At 33.2% G+C, this 17,498-nt stretch overlaps 1 protein-coding gene across 4 annotated transcripts in view; it reads left to right on the forward strand.

Moving 5' to 3' along the window:
- LOC149543575 (inner membrane protein PPF-1, chloroplastic-like) overlaps positions 1-17,498 on the forward strand; it is a 223,081-nt gene that overhangs the window by 166,085 nt on the left and 39,498 nt on the right. For 2 of the 4 annotated variants that reach the window (XM_089798350.1, XM_089798352.1), the window contains 2 exons: positions 10,229-10,396; positions 10,535-10,697. In XM_089798350.1, the coding sequence (XP_089654476.1) occupies positions 10,229-10,396; positions 10,535-10,697 (331 nt within the window). The remainder of the gene's footprint in view (positions 1-10,228; positions 10,397-10,534; positions 10,698-17,498) is intronic. The other 2 variants (XM_089798351.1, XM_089798353.1) reach the window with 1 other exon arrangement.

Consider the following 17,498-nt stretch of genomic DNA (forward strand, 5'->3'; position numbering starts at 1 on the left):
TTGATAATTTTGAATCTTCAATCTTAAGCCCGTGGCACTTACAAAAAATCTCTATGCCAATCTTGGTGAAATTGATGACAATATATGGAATGCAATAATATTAGCTTCAGAATATAAACTTACGTCATCATTATTTCAAATGCACACATTCACAGCTATATTATATTCAGAATAAAACATTCTTTATTTCTAGAACAATTCTTAAAACCTTACAGGGACTTAACCAATTTGCTCAATAGTGCCTGCCATTTGCAAACACTCCAAGGGAATGAATGGGTGTTGAGTTTTCTGGATCTGCTGCAAATTTAATAGTACTGTCATTGTATTTGGTATGTACTTTCCAAATGGTAGCCATCTCTGTAATATAGGATAAAGTATGGATAGACATGTCTCTTCACGGGACATGTCTATTCATTAGAATGTAATTAGTATAATAACAAATAAATATCTCATATATTTAATATATTAATATATATATTATATCTCACACTTATATATATATATATATATATATATATATATATATATATATATATATATATATATATATATATATATATATATATATATATATATATATTTGCACTATAGTTTATCCAACTAAAGCTACCAATTATTAACACTCCCTCTTAGCTTAGAGAGGATAAACAAGATTCATACACAATATGAATAACATATCACCTCAACGTAAATAATGGTTTCTAGAATGTCAACTCATATGACATCTGATTAATGCTACAAACATCAACACTCCCTCTTAGCTACGGAAGATAAATGGTATAATCATCTTACATATCTTGTGATCATATGACAAATGATATGAAGTATCGTCTAATTTATAATACCTAGTTTTACATATCACCTAACACGTGATATGAGGAATCACCTAACATGTGATACCTAGTTTTACATATCACCTAACACGTGATATGAGGAATCACCTAACACATGATACCTAGTTTTACATATCACCTAATGTGTGATATGAGGAATCACCTAACACGTGATACCTAGTTTTAGATATCATGTCAATATGATATCAAAGATATGGTTTGATCAAGAATATCATGTCTCATGATATTCACCGTAACTCAAAATTGTTCAAAGGTAATGTGTACTTACCATAGGAACGTTCATAATCTAATGTGATCGGTTTCAGCCATCACACAATGCTTATCACAATCTAGAAAGTCATGGTCCAATTAAGGAATTGAATCCACCATGCTAGAAATCATCTATCCTGATTTGTTCCAGCCATCGCACGATGTCTATCATGATAGAAGATTATGCTATTGTAAGATTGTCATCTTCCAATAACATTAACAAATACAAGTGATAATCATTTGGAAGTCGTCACTTCCTCATGATTTACACAGGGCCCATAAGGCATTTAAATGATATCGTTAGTATAATAATCAATTGAATCGAGCTTACCTCATAAGTGTTTCACCTTCAACAATGAAACTACCTCTCAATCACTATGATCGAGATTGTCACAAGTTGATTGAACCCATCTGCTCCCTCTAAAGCTCAAGCTCATCAACATTTGGACCTCTTGTAGACTCCCTCCGAATCTGAATTCCATATACTTTCGTCCTTGTGATTCAAATTCTTTTTTCATAAGGTGAGCCCATATAGGAAATATAACGCTCGAATTAATTTTCATCCTTCATGAATATTTATCACATTGATTGTACCATCCGCTAACTGGATATAAGGTCTGCATTTCTTATTGTATCTCCAACCATAAGGTTTTTGATTGTAGACATATAAACCTCCTAAATTGGAAGGGAGAGCTGACTTTAGAGATATAAATCTTTTATTTCCGCATTATTTTCCACTGCAATTGTTTATTCCCCATCGAGTCATGGGATAATATAGGAAGATTGCTACTATCCATTAATATTCTCAGATACATGTAGGAATGTCCCATTCATACACTTGGCATTACATGTTTGTCCTCCATGTATCACCCATTCAACCCTTAATTCCAACAATCTTCGATGGTGTCAATATTTACAAGTACCTTTATTCGAAACTCATTAATCACACAAATCTGTCTTTACAGTCACAAGTGTAATGAGATACTTATACTAAGAACTTCCTCTACATGAAATATTTAAATTTTCTCCATTATTTTATCGGTATGTGATTCAATGACAATAATAGAGGGATTTGGGCACCGTGTGTTAAATCTTCATTTGTCGTTGTCAACTCGGGCATCTCCTCAACTTCCACTTACCAACTTGCAAAATTCATAATGCCCATCTCCATTTTATTCTCACAGGGACACATTGCAGTCACCCATAATTTGATCCATTCTCATTTGATCGGTCAACATAGTGATTCATATCGATCATATAAAATGTTTGATCTTCCGGTCTTATAGTTGAAAAGTTCGAAAAATCTACTTCAATGCTTTTTCCAGTTCCAATCACAATATGAAATGAGATTTACTCATGTACGATAGCTAGGATAAAATGAATTGTGATAATGGACATCTAATTTTACTATAGCAGTCCAATCTGAAATATTCATGGAGATTCGATCATAAACTCGCTTTTTTTAACCACCATATTGATTTTTATCGTCGAACCCACCGGTTACACAATACTCATTATCTTTCTTCACAACCCTTTCATTATATTCTTAAAACTTCCTTGACCATGATGCTATTCAAGATGTACTTAGCTGCTGAAGTACACCCGATCTTACTTGGTCAATATTCTTCCCGCATACTGGCCACCCCTGAGTAATGTTAAAGATTGAGGATTGGAAATGCTTGTAGATGTCCTCATCACTAAACAGGATGCCCACGGTGTAGAATCTCACTAGGCTTGCAGTGTAAAGTTTCTGCAAATTCTATGTGATTAATATGACATAAAACCTTTTCCTATGCTTGCTGAAGATGATCTTCCTTGTTACAAACTTGACAGAAGAGATGCCAATAATATATTTACTATTCTGAAATCTTTTATATCTGCAAGTGTTCGAATAGGGCAGACTTACTTAAAGGAGAAAACTTTATGTTCTTTGTGTGTCCTTTAACTGCAATCCTACCCTATATAAATATGCAACCAAAGGTCATGTCTCTACAGGAGATATGTCCCTATCTAGGCCAGCCTTGATTAGTTTCCTTGAAATTGGTGCCCAAAGGACAAGACCTTTAGTTAGTGTTTAACCTAACTAATTTGACTAATTTTAGATTTATCAAATTTATCCAAGGGAGACGCTGATTTCAACTAAGACAAGACAAATATTTATATAGCCTATCATTAGTAAGTCATTGAATTCATACTTAGATCTGTATGATCTGTACCATCAGAGTAGCACGATTTGAAGTTATAGAGTTAAAACTCCCTCTTAACTTGATAATCATATTGAGAGATAACATATCTAGCATCATCAATTAAGATGAATACGCATAGATTGATACTCTATATCTATCTGAATCTTCTAAGTATGTAGTGTCATGAACACATGATACTATGTCATATTACTATACCTGTGATATGACTTATCACTCATACTAGTGATAATGATATTGCGTGGAATGCAATATATAGGATGAAATCTGGAAAACTCTTCCGTTATCCAAGTTGTGACTCATAGGTACTGGTAGGCCTATATCACAAATATGATCCTGAGTTAAGATCTACTAGTTCACAGGATAAACTCTGGAGAATAATAATATTCTTTCATTATCCAAGTTGTGACTCAGGCATAGAAATGTCTACATCACAATGTGATCTTGAACTCATCTAGATCTGACACTAGATCTCTACTGTTCAGCACATTATCTAAGAGATTGTCATCTCTCATAATGTCTTTTATACAAGTGCTCATTATCTTAGAGATCGTCACTTCTTAAATAATGAATACAAATGGTGGAGCCCATAATAGTCAATAGCCTGACAATAAAATTATTTTATTAATAATTTAAGGAATACAAATTTATTATAATTCAACCATACCAAGTCTTTTCTTGAAGTGATCTATCTTCACTTGTGAGACATGTTTGGTAAGAATATCTACTATCTGATCTGTAGTGCAAATGTATTCTAATTGCACAATATTCCTATCTACCATATCTCTTACATAATGATAAGGAATTTCAATATGCTTGGACCTTTCAAAAAAAATTGGATTCATAGATAGCTTGATGGAACTTTGATTATCACAATAAATAATTGTAGGATTCATGGCTTGACCAAATAATCCCACAAGTAACTTTCTAAGACAAACTGCTTCCCAAGAGGCCATTGCCGCTGCAATGTATTCGACTTCTATGAAACTTTGTGCTATTGATGATTGCTTTTTGCATATCCATGATATCGTGGCAAATACCTAACTAAAACAACATCCTGAAGTGCTTTTCCTGTTAGTAACACTTTTGGCCCAATTTGAGTCTGTGTACCCATGTAGGTCCAATTCAACTTTCTCATACTTGAGCCCAAGGTTAAGAGTGCCTTGTATCTCATGATGTGTTTGATTGCAACTAGGTGAATCTCCTTTGGCTCACACATAAATTGACTTAAAGCATTAACAACATAACAAATGTTGGGTCGTGTATTTACCAAGTACATAAGAGATCCAATCATTTGTCTGTAAAGAGTAGAATCTACAGAGGGTGATTCTACTGCTACTTCCTTGAGTTTATGAAGATTAGTCTCCATTGGAGAAGACATAGGCCTGTAGTTCCACATTCCAAATCTCTTTAGGATGTCTACTTTCCTTGATTAAGTATAGTGCTGTCAGAATTTTGCCATACTTCCAGTCCTAGGAAGTAATGAAGGTGTCCCAAATCTTTCATTTCAACTTCTTTGATTGGATCTTCTTGCATTGATTTATAAGATGATCATCACCTATTATTAGTAAATCATCAACATACAGTATCAAAATTACCACATCATCTTTATCCCCTTTATAATATAGATTTTGATCAACTTCATTCTTGGAGAATCCTAAGCCGGTGAGATACTTAGAAATTCTTTCATACCACACCCTTAGAATTTGTTTAAGTCCACAGAGAGCTTTCTTTAGCTTGCAAACAAAAACTTTAGGGGTATGAGTTTCAAATCCTTTAGGTTGCTCCAAATATACCTCTTTTGTAATCGTTCCATTCAGAAATGTTGTTTTTACATCCATCTGATGTACTTTCCATCCCTTCAATGCTGCAATAGCTAGGACTACTCTTACAGAGGTGTATCTGGCAACAGGAGAAAAGGTTTCTTCATAATCAATCCCCTCTTTTTGAGAGAACATAATCAATCCCCTCTTTCTGAGAGAATCCCTTGGTTACGAATTTGTCTTTATATTTTTCAATGCTATCGTCAGTAGCATATTTGATTTTAAATATCCACTTAGAAGAAACAACAGATTTTCCTTCAGGTCTTGGAACAATTTCCCAAACATCATGGATTGGTATTCTTCCATCATGACATTCTTCCAAGCTATAAGTTTAATAGCATCTGAAACATTGGTTGGTTCTGATTTAGACAAATCACTCATGTTTGCTGCATAATTAGAAAATCTTTTTGGGTCTTTTTCTTATTTGAAGGTTCCAGATGGTGCAGGGAAGTCTTGAGCTTCCTCTACTGTCCTAATGGCCCAAAGTGGTCTTTTCTTTGAATTTTGAATTTCCTCAAGATTGAGATTTTGAATTTCATCTTCAATTTCTTCAATGTTCTCTCTCTGAAATTTAGATTCAGTATTTTCTTCAAAACTAGGTAAGGGAGAGGGTTCTCCAGAACTTAGGGCTCTCTTGAATGATAAATCTTCTCCAAATATTGCATCCCTACTAAGTTCAATATTTTTCTGACCAGGTATGCAAATCCTATATGCTTTAGATGTTTCACTATACCCAACAAAAATACCTTTCCTCCCCGAGGGTTCTAACTTTGTTCTCTTTTCTTTTGGAACATGTATTATACTGGGCACCCCAAAATCCTAAGATGACTTATATTAGGTTTAACCTTAGTAAAGACTTCTTCAGGAGTTTAATCTCTAAGCTAGGACTGAGGACTTCTATTTTGAATATAGACAATAGTACAAGAGGGTTCTACCCAAAGATAATATTCTAGATTTTGATCAAATATCATAGCTTTTGCAACTTCTACAACTGTTCTATTCTTCCTTTTTGCTATCCCATTTTGTTGTGGATTATAAGGAACGATATACTCTTTCTTAATTATTGTTTCTTTACTAAACTCTTTAAACAATTTTGAGGTATATTTCCCTCCATTATCAATCCTAAGAGTTTTAATTTTATGTCTTGATAAGTTTTTAGTTAAGGTTTTTAATTTTTCAAATTTCATAAAGATTTCTTCTTATTCTTTACACTTTAAGAAGTAAATCTAAGTTTTCCTAGAGAAGTCATGTATAAAAACTATATAGTACCAGTATCCTCCAAGAGAAGGAACATACATAGGTCCAGACAAATCTGAGTGGATTTTTTCCAAAACATTGTTAGTTTTTCTAGTACTATCATGAAATGGACTTTTGGTTTTCTTACCCAGAGCGCATCCTTTGCATATGCTTGAGTGATCTTTATTCAGCTTAGGTAAACCAGTTACCATCTTTTTCATAGTTGATAATGTTTTGAAATTTAGATGACCTAACCTTTTATGTCATATTTCGTTTATATCAGAAGCTTCATGAATTAAGGCTTGAATAGGTCGACTAGGTTCTGTATTTAATTCATACAAGTATCCCTTTCTTTGACCAATCAACTTTGATTTCTTAAATAAAGAGTTCTTAGACCAAGTCAATACTACACCGTCCATGAATACAACATTTTGTCCATCATTTTGAAGTGTTGTTACAGAGATTAGGTTCCTTCTTATTCTTGGTTCATAGAGTACTCCTTTGATATATAGAACACTACCTGACTTCAATTTTAGGGTGCAATATCCAATTCCTTTGACAAAATGTGTTGAATTATCGCCGATGGTGACTTCGCCATCAACCTCTTTTGATATAGAGTCTAGTGCTTCTTTGTATCCTGTAATATGTCGAGATGATCGACTATCAATCACCCATGCCTTACTTGAGACTTTATTTGATAGTCGTGAATATAATATTCGATTCTTAGGAGCATAGTTATTTTCTTTCCTAGTAATGTTTGTACAATTTACTTGTTGCTTAGAATTCTTAGGGCAATTAGATCTATAGTGTTCAATTTTTTCGCATTTTTCACATTTTATTTTGGATAGATCTTTCTTAGGTTTGTCATTCTTTTGATTACCCTTTTTCTTCTTGGAAGTGCTTCTTCTTACCTTTATAGGAATTTGTGTTGAGAACATGAAGTTGTTCATCTTTAGTTTTCAATTTTTCTCCTTTCTTAAGTTTTCTAGATTTTTCTTAAAGATAATCTCCCTTAAGTCTATTGAAGTTAGTAAGATTGTCTCTAACACTTACTCCTTGTGTGAATTTTTCCCATGAATCTGGTAACCCATCTATAGCCATCAATGTTAGTTCCTTGCCATCAATTATGGTTTTTATACTTGCAAGTTCATCTCTTAGACTGGCAACTCTCGGGAAGTAAGAATTGAACGATTCTCCCTTGTTTATCTATATATGATTTAGTTTTCTTTTTAGTGCAAGGACTCTGGTTGCAGCATTGACCTCATATGCATATTATAATGCATTCATCATATCAAATGTTGTTTGATGTTTCGTTAGCATGGGTACTATTTTGATTTTTCACTCCATCTAGTATGATTTGCATGGCTTTCCTGTTTCCTTTACTTCAGATAGTTTTATTAGGTTCAAAAGCAGGTTGTTTGGATGGTGAATCTACAGACTATTTTACATCATTTTCTTCAAGAATCATCATGATTCTAAATTTTCAAGCATCAAAGTGTTCCTTCCCATCAAACCTGTCCTCGGGTCTAATTGTGTATGCCATTGGAGATAGAAGGATGACGCTAGATATATTAAGTCTAATTGTTTAATTTGTAGAGCCTAGGTTTGACTACCGGAGCTCTGATACCATGTAAAATTTCTGCAAATTCAATGTGATTAATTTGAGATAAAACCTTCTCTTATGCTTGCTGAAGATGATCTTCCTTGTTATAGACTTGATATAAGAGATGTCAATAATATATTTATTATTCTGAAATCTTTTATATCTGAAGTGTTCGAATAGGGCAGACTTGCTTAAAGGAGAAGACTTTATGTTCTTTGTGTGTCCTTTAACTACAACCCTACCCTATATAAATATGCAACCAAAGGGCATGTCTCTACAAGAGACATGTCCCTATCTAGGTCGGCCCTAATTAGTTTCCTTGAAATTCACACCCAAAGGACGAGACCTTTAGTTAGTGCTTAACCTAACTAATTTGACTAAATTTAGACTTATCAAATTTATCCAAGGGAGATGCCAATTTTAACTAAGACAAGACAAATATTTATATAGCCTATCATTAGTAGGTCATTGAATTCATTTTCAGATCTATATGATCTATACCATCAGACCAACATGATTTGAAGTTATAGAATTAACACGCAAAGCTTACTGTTACAACCAGAAGCCCTAATACAAATTGCACAGACAAGAAAATCCTTGAACACATGCATTTGGACAGACAATTTATCTTCACATCTCAATAGTAGTCTCATTGCAAAAATACAATGTGGCATCAATATAGATTCGTGCCCACAATGCTCATCTTTATCACATTACTTGGCAATACAATCATTTAGCAAGCACTTGATCTGAGTTTTGTTTCATCAAGCCCGATTTGCGAATTTGAAACTTGTGTGAAATTCTCTTGATTTGGCATACACACATGCTCATTGGATCAAGCAGAAAGAAAACCCAACCCATCTCTACATATATGCGGCACATAGAGCCCACACAACCTCATCCAATGCTTTGATCACAATACACCAAGTTGACATATTTCATAGCCAGCCATGATTTCCAAAGATCTTAATCTCCACACTCCAATCATATAAGAGCAATACTGATATTCCATCTTTGACAGTGACAAGATATTTGGACTCCCTTTGGGTTCCATATGATCTCTAGATCGCAATGACATAGTCGGCTGTATAAAATTTACATACTCGATTGATTATACCAATTGATGTATTCCCTGTTCAACCCATATATACATCTTTATTTCTTTTCTTACATTTTGCATCTCAACTAGGCTCTGATACCATGTTGAGTTTTCCAGATCTGCTGCAAATGTAATAGTACTGCCATTGTGTTTGGTATGTACTTTCCAAATGGCAGCCATCTCTCTAATATAGGATAAAGTATGGATAGACATGTCTATTCATTAGAATGTAATTAATATAATGACAAATAAATATCTCATATATATATATATATATCTCACACATATATATAAATATGTATATTTGCATGATAGTTTATCCAACTAATGCTACCAATTATTAACAAGGGGGTTTCATTCACACCTTCAATTTCTTGAAGGTTTCTGTCTCTAGAAACCTTGCTACTGTAAGTGTACTAGACAATTTTTCCAAATCAAAATATCAACTCAACATGTCCTGAATAATCCTCTCCTTCAGCTCTTATTGCATCCTCCAGAAAATTCTTTCCATTCGCTTGTCTCTTGGCCTTCCATTTCCTTCTCTGTTAATTTGAAATTATGTGACTTTTATTTTATAATTTTGGCTGGCATAACTAATCACTTTAATTGCTCATTTAATTAATTAAATTATGTTGTCATTAAATTTTGACAACTGAAATTCTAATTATTTAATTAATTCTTAACATCCCCCAAAAGGGACATTACTAACATTCAAATCTGATGGAGCTTCTGGCGCACTACTTTTGAACATAATTTCCAATAGCAATCTCAATGGTCTCATACCATATTGCTATCCAGTACAACTTCTGACTAATCACTCTACAACAATGGAAAGAAGTATTGTGGTTCAGACACAATAACCCTGTAAGAAGTTGTGATATTTGATATGATGCTGGATATTATTAGTACTTCATCATGCTCCTTGCTAGAAAATTATTAGGATGAACATTTGCAGACACTTGCAGTTATGGCCTGTAAATTAGAAGTTGTTTTGAAACACCTTGTTCTGTGAAAGCTTAATAAAACAAAAAAAATTATTAGCTTTCCTTCGGAATATACTTAGCTTTAGCAAATCAAATTAGGTTGTATGGTTGTTTCTAATTTGTGATTTATTGGGGTATGTGGGTTTTAAATGAGGTCCATTTTTCATTTTATTTTAGGTTTATAAATAATGTTCTAAGCACAGCACAACAAGTGTGGCTCCGGAATTTAGGGGGTGCTAAACCTATTGTTGTTGAAGATGGGAATGGGATTATATCTGCAGGTCGGGCCAAAAGATCAGCATCAAAGGCTATCACTGATGTAAAAGAATCTCGTCGTGGTGCAAGGTGAATAGTCTAATTCTTTTTAATGTTTTATTGGAGATTTAAGAAACAGATTTAATACTTTTAATTTCAACGCCTCTCTGTGCAATGTATTATTACTGGGTAAGATTCATTTCTAATCACGGCAGTTGTCACTGAAAGTGATAGGTTTAAGCAGAGGAAGGCAGAGGAAACACTAAATAAGGTTGATCCACAACAAGAAATAGCAATAAATGTCAAAGGAACAGATGTGTATCAAGTTGTTGGTCCATCATCTGAAAATGGAGAAGAACATGACCAAACAAACAGTTTATCTCCTGATAAGGTAGTTACCTCAACTGAATTTCTTGCTGAGTATTACTGAAAAAACACTTAAAAGTTTAACCTGAATGTGGGATAGAAATTCTTGTCTGGTATTATGCTTTTAAATGTTTCTTTTTCCTTACGTTGATTTTTATGCTATATAAATAGTATTTTTCAGATAAATTGTTTTTCTTGCCTCCATATGGAAGAAACTGCCCATGAGATAATGATAGTGGCCTATGGGAAGACTTGGACTTGTTTTGAAGGAAATGAATAATAAGATTTATACCATTTCAGGACATCTCTATACAGTTAATATTGATTGTATTAGATGATGTGTATAAATACCCTTAAACTTTAACAAATTCTATGGAACAAATTCACGGGATAACAGAAAACAGGGTGAAAACAAGTTATTGACAAGTACACAAACAAACAAGGAGAAATTAAAACAGAAATTCATGGGTTAATGATGGAATTTCCAACAAATTCATTGGGTCTGATCATGGAACATTCTTTTGCTGAAGTTCTGAAATCCTGACATTTTCACACAATTCTGCTTGATGTTAATGTTTTAGCGTCAGAAGAAGCAAAACATGAATTATTCAATATACTAATAATTACTGCTGATTATATCAACTACATGACTGTAAGCATATATATATGTATTAATATACATATATATGCTTATGTTCTTGTAGTATTATGATATGGATTATTGGCAGTCACTTAATATACTGTGATCAGATTTCATTGATTATCGGCAGCCTCTTATATATTGTGATCGGGCTCCTTAATGATATTGGGAGATATTCATATTATTGTGCCACATTATAATTTGGTTATCGGGCACATACTAATTACGTAGGTTGTTTATTATTATGAAACATGCCTCCGAAGAGGCATGCCTCTACGTGGCCTTTTGGCCACGTAGAGACATGACTCTTCGGAGTCGTGTTTTGCCCAAGTATATATATGCACTTTGGTCGCAGGGAAAGGCAATCAATCCATGGTTAGTAAAAAGACATTTGATTAATATTGCACTTTGTAGATATAATCACATCAGATATATATCACTTCATTCATAATAGTATACTGTCAAAAGGAAGGCAAACTGTGATTGTTGGCAAAGGAGGAAATACTTTCAGCACTATTGAAGTAAGATATTCTCTGTAGACATTCATTTTGTAATTGTTTTTATCTATCGGAGATCCACAAAATTTAACATGGTATCAGAGCTATACTGATAGGAAAGCTATTACAAAGTATCTATTCAATCTAAAATTTCAAAAGTTAAAAGAGAGAGTTTTTAAATCATATTATTAAAATGGTGAATCATGTAAGGATAGAAGATAGGCTAGATGGAGCATCAAATTTCTCATCCTGGAAAATCAGATTATTAATAGTATTAAGAGAAATGGAATTAGAGAAATATATTTAATCAAATTTACCCATGCCTAAAAATGAATCAGAAAAGGTAACTTGGAAAAGGTATAATAACAAAGCAATGGAGATCGTTATAGATTCAGTAAAAGATCATATTCTTCCATCTATAGCTAATTTTCAGAGTGTATTTGAAATGTTCTCCTCTATTCAAAACACATTTGAAATCAACAACACTAGTAGATTATTAACTTTAAAACAAGATCTACAATACGTAAAGATGAAAAATGGAGAATCTATAACTTCATATTTCTTAAGAATTATTGAATTAAAGGATCAACTCGCAACTATGAATAATCAAGTTGATGACAAGGAACTAAGCATGATTGCTCTTAGAGATCTTCCTCTTTCATGGGAAACCTTCATTCGAGGTTTAAGTTCACGACTTGAACTTTCGAAATTTGATTAGTTAAAGAATGAATGTACTCAAGAAGAATCCAGACTAGCTCAAGAGGACTTATTACAAATCAAGAGGGAGTCATCCAAGCACTGTATACTAAATCAAACAAGAAAAGAAAGTTTAAACATAACAAGAAGGAATTCAACAAAAATCACAAACAACGTGATTGGTCCAAAGATGTTTTAAATGTGACAAGATTGGTCACTCCTATTATGTATGTCCAGAGAAGCAGAAAATTCAAGCAGCATTAGCAAAAGTTAAGGATGAAAATATTGGGAAAATAGAAAAAGAAAATTATGCATTCTATTTAGCTCTCTCAAGTGAATTAAACACTATCCTCAATACTTGGATCATAGACAGTAGAGCTTGTCACATCATTGGATTTAAGGATAAGTTTGAATCTTTCTCTAATCATGCATTAGAAGAAGTAACCATTGGAGATAACTCCTCTTATCCTATTAAAGGAATTGGTTCTTGTTCTATACAACTGAATTCTGGAATTACACTTCAACTCAAGAATGTTTTATATGTACCAAGAATCAAGAGAAACCTTGTCTCCATCTCTGGACTTGCTGATCAAGGATACAAAATTGCATTTCAAGAAGATAGAGTGCTATCTTGGGACAAGAATTCAACTATTAAGAAAGCCATCTCCATTGGAGTCGGAGATTGGAGTCTTTATAAGCTTTGTAATAATCAAAACCCTAATCTAAACTTAACCATTAGTAATGGTCAGTGAAATTCCTCTGAAATTTGGCATAGGAGACTAGGTCATCTTAATTATCGGGCTTTATCATCTATAGGGAAAATTGTAAAAGGCCTACCTAATCTGAAATCTGATCATTTAAGTATTTGTAAGGGATGTGCATTAGGTAAAAATACTAAACATTCCTTCCCTAAAAGTGATCATAAAGCCAAATCCATTCTTGAACTTATTCACATAGATCTCTGTGGCCCTATGTCAGTCCCCTCTCTTAATGAGTGTCTTTTCTATATAATCTTTATTGACGATTACTCTAGGAGAACCTAGATCTATTTTCTAAAGCAAAAAGAGTCATCTGAAGTCTTATCCAAATTCAAAGAATTCAAAGCCTTAGTTGAAAACTAATTAGGTCAAAAGATTAAAACCCTAAGGTCAGACAATGGGGGTGAATACATATCTGATATCTTTAAAAACTTTTGCATTTCTGTTGGGATTAAGAGAGAGTTTTCTGTACCTTATAATCCTCAATAGAATGGAATAGTTGAAAGGAAAAACAGATCTATAGTTGAATCAGCTAGAGCTATGTTACATGATCAAAATCTTCATTATTCATTTTGGGTTGAAGCATCTAATATAGCTGTCTACATTCAAAATTGATGCCCTCACTCCATATTAGAGAATATTACCCCAGAAGAAGTATTCATAGGCGTTAAACCAGATATAAGTCACCTAAAAATATTTGGATGTCTAGTTTATATTCACATACCAAAAGAGAAAAGAACAAAATTAGAGCTTTCTGGGAAGAAGGGAATATTCATTAGATATAGTGAAACTACAAAAGGATACATGATCTACATTTCTGGGCAAAGAACAATTGAAATTAGTAGAGATGTAATATTTGAAGAAGACACAACCTTTAAAATTTCTAGTAGTAGTGATGAATCCATTTCTGAAGAAGATCAACTTATAGAAATTGAGAGGGAGTATGATTTTGATCTCTCTTCCATGTCTAATCATGGAGAGTCTGAAAACATCAACAATAATAAAAAGAGACCTCTTTGGGCTAAGAAAATGTTAGAAGAAAATTAGGTTGAACCAGATGAAGTAATTCAAGAAAGCAAAAGGACTAGAAACCGATCATGTTATGTTGCATTGCTATCTGAACTCATAAAATCTGAACGTGCTAATGTTGAAGAAGCTCTCTCACATCAATCATGAAAGGAAGCAATGATTGAGGAATGTAACTCTATATTAAAGAATGACGTATGGGATGTTGTACCAAGACCTAAGAACAAATTAGTTGTCTCTTCCAAATGGTTATTCAAGATTAAACATGCATCAGATGGTAGTATTGAAAAATACAAGGCAAGATTTGAAAGCTCGAGGCCTCTCCCAGAAAGAAGGCATTGACTATGACGAAACATTTGCCCCTGTTGCCAAGTACACTTTAGTTAGAACAATCCTAGCAATTACAGCATCTAAAGGTTGGAAGGTACATTAGATGGATGTCAAAACAACATTTCTCAATGACAAGATTGAAGAAGAAGTTTACATTGAACAACCAGAAGGGTTCAATACTTATGACAGCAAAACTCATGCTTGTAAATTAAAGAAAGCACTTTATGGACTCAAACAGGCTCCCAGAGCCTGGTATGAAAGAATAGATAACCACCTATTGAAGTTAGGATATTCCAAAATGAAGCTGACCCAAATCTATATTTCAAAACTAATGGCAATGATATGATTATCCTTGTATTATATGTTGATGATTTGCTAACAATAGGTGACGAACATCTCATAAAGAAATGTAAGAAAGAACTCACAATAGAATTTGAAATGAAAGACTTAGGGTTACTTCACTGCTTTCTGTGATTAGAAGTCTAGTAACAAGACAATTGTATTGTACTAAATCAGGGAAAGTATACAATTGATATTTTAACCAAATTTGGGATGATTGAATGCAAACCAATTGTTACTCCTATAGAAATAAATCTACACAAATTGAAAGATGATATGAACAAATCTGAACCTGCAGATCCTACTTACTATAGACAGATTATTGGATCACTAATGTATTTGGTAAATACTCGTCCTGACATATGCTATGCTACTCATGCCTTGAGTCAGTTTATGTGTGCACCTAAGAAGATACATCTACATGTATTGAGATATCTAAAGAGCACTATTGGAATGGGAATCAAATATGACAAAGTCAACATTGAACTTCTTGGATATTCAGACTCCGATTGGGCTGGAAGCTCCGTTGAGCAGAAGAGTACTTCAGGATATTGTTTCAGTCTTGGATTTGGTATGATTTCTTGGTCTAGTCAAAAACAAACTTCAGTAGCATTGAGTTCCACTGAAGCTGAATACATTGCATCTTCCTTGGGTGCTAGAGAAGCAATATGGCTAGGAAAGTTGTTATCAGATCTCTTTAAAAGACATTTGAATACCATTGTTATTTATTGTGATAATCAAAGTTGCATAAAACTTTCATCTAATCTAGTATTTCACAATCGCTCCAAACATATTGAAATTCCATTTCATTATATCAAAGACATGGTGAATCGAGGAGTTATTCAACTAGAATATATATGTACAAATGAGCAAACTGCTGATATCCTTACCAAGCCTCTCGCTAAAGTGAAGTTGAAATACGTCAGAGAAAAACTTGGTATGATTAATTGTAATGATAAAATTTGAAATAAAATGTTTATCTCATTTGAGTTTATACTTCTATTGGTTTCTTAGTAGCAGTTGATATGTAAAGAAAGGTGACGATCTTTCATGGACATATTCATTAGAAGGAAATTATTTACAAAGTGACAATCTTGTAAATAATATACTTGCGTGTATTATGAGCATCTCTAGACATTGCTTAAGTGTGAGTAGAGATTATATGGGCATCTCTAGACATTGCTTAAGTGCAAGTAGAGATCATGAGAATATTATGGGCATCTCTAGATATTGCTTAAGTGCAAATAGAGATTATATGTATATCATGAATGTCTCTAGACATTGCTTAAGTGCAAGTAGAGATCATGAAAACTTAATCACTATGGACATCTCTAGACATTGCTTAAGTGCAAGTAAAGATCATAGGATATATTTTATATTGTTCAAAGATTTTAATACATATTGTGTTGATTACATGATGATTTTGATTCTAATCTATTGATGTTTTACTTCTCCTTTGCTAAAGAGGGAGTGTTAATGTTTTAGCGTCAGAAGAAGCAAAGCACGAATTATTTAATATACTAATAATTACTATTAATTATCAACTATTGAATGTAAGCATATATATATATGCTTATGTTCTTGTAGTATCATGATATGGATTATCGGCAATCACTTAATATACTGTGATCAGATTTCATTGATTATCGACAACCTCTTATATATTGTGATCGGGCTCCTTAATGATATCGGGAGATATTCATATTATCATGCCACATTATAATTTGGTTATCGGGCACATACTCATTATGTAGGTTGTTTATTATTATGAAACATGCCTCCGAAGAGGCATGCCTTTACGTGGCCTTTGGGCCACGTAGAGACATGACTCTTCGGAGTCATGTGTTTTTCCCAAGTATATATATGCACTCTGATCGCAGGGAAAGACAATCAATCTACGACATTGTAGTACCTGCGGTTAGTAAAAGGACATTTGATTAATATTGCACTTTGCAAATATAATCACATAAGATATATATCACTTCATTCATAATAGTATACAATCAAAAAGAAGGCAAACTGTGATCATTGGCAAAGGAGGAAATACTTTCAGCACTATTGAAGTAAGATATTCTCTGTAGACATTCATTTTGTAATTGTTTTTATCTATCAAAGATCAACAATATTTAACACTTGAATCTGATAAATCTTTTGTCTGTATAAACACCTAACTGAAATCTGCAACGTTAATAATCTAAACCCTAGAGTGAATGAAATATGCCTCTTCAAGAACACAACATGATGCATACATGTATGCTGATACCTTGTTCTCGGTCAATACAATTTTCATTGAAACCATGAAAAAATCCCAACAACAATCTAAAAATAATCACAAAATGGTGGATATATCATATTTTCATAACTAGATCTTGACTGCTGGGAAGAATGGAAGGTGAAGCCACAAAATGTAACATGCTAAAATTTCTTCTCCCTACTTTAATTGATTTAAATAACATACTAACATTTCTTTTTCGAAAACACAAGAAAGACAGTTATAATGGCCATCATATCATTTACACATGAAATACAATTCATCCTCA

The sequence above is a fragment of the Cupressus sempervirens genome, chromosome 8 (genome assembly GCF_028749045.1).
Source record: "Cupressus sempervirens isolate cs-2001-9-10 chromosome 8, ASM2874904v1, whole genome shotgun sequence".
NCBI classification, from domain to species: Eukaryota; Viridiplantae; Streptophyta; class Pinopsida; order Cupressales; family Cupressaceae; genus Cupressus; species Cupressus sempervirens.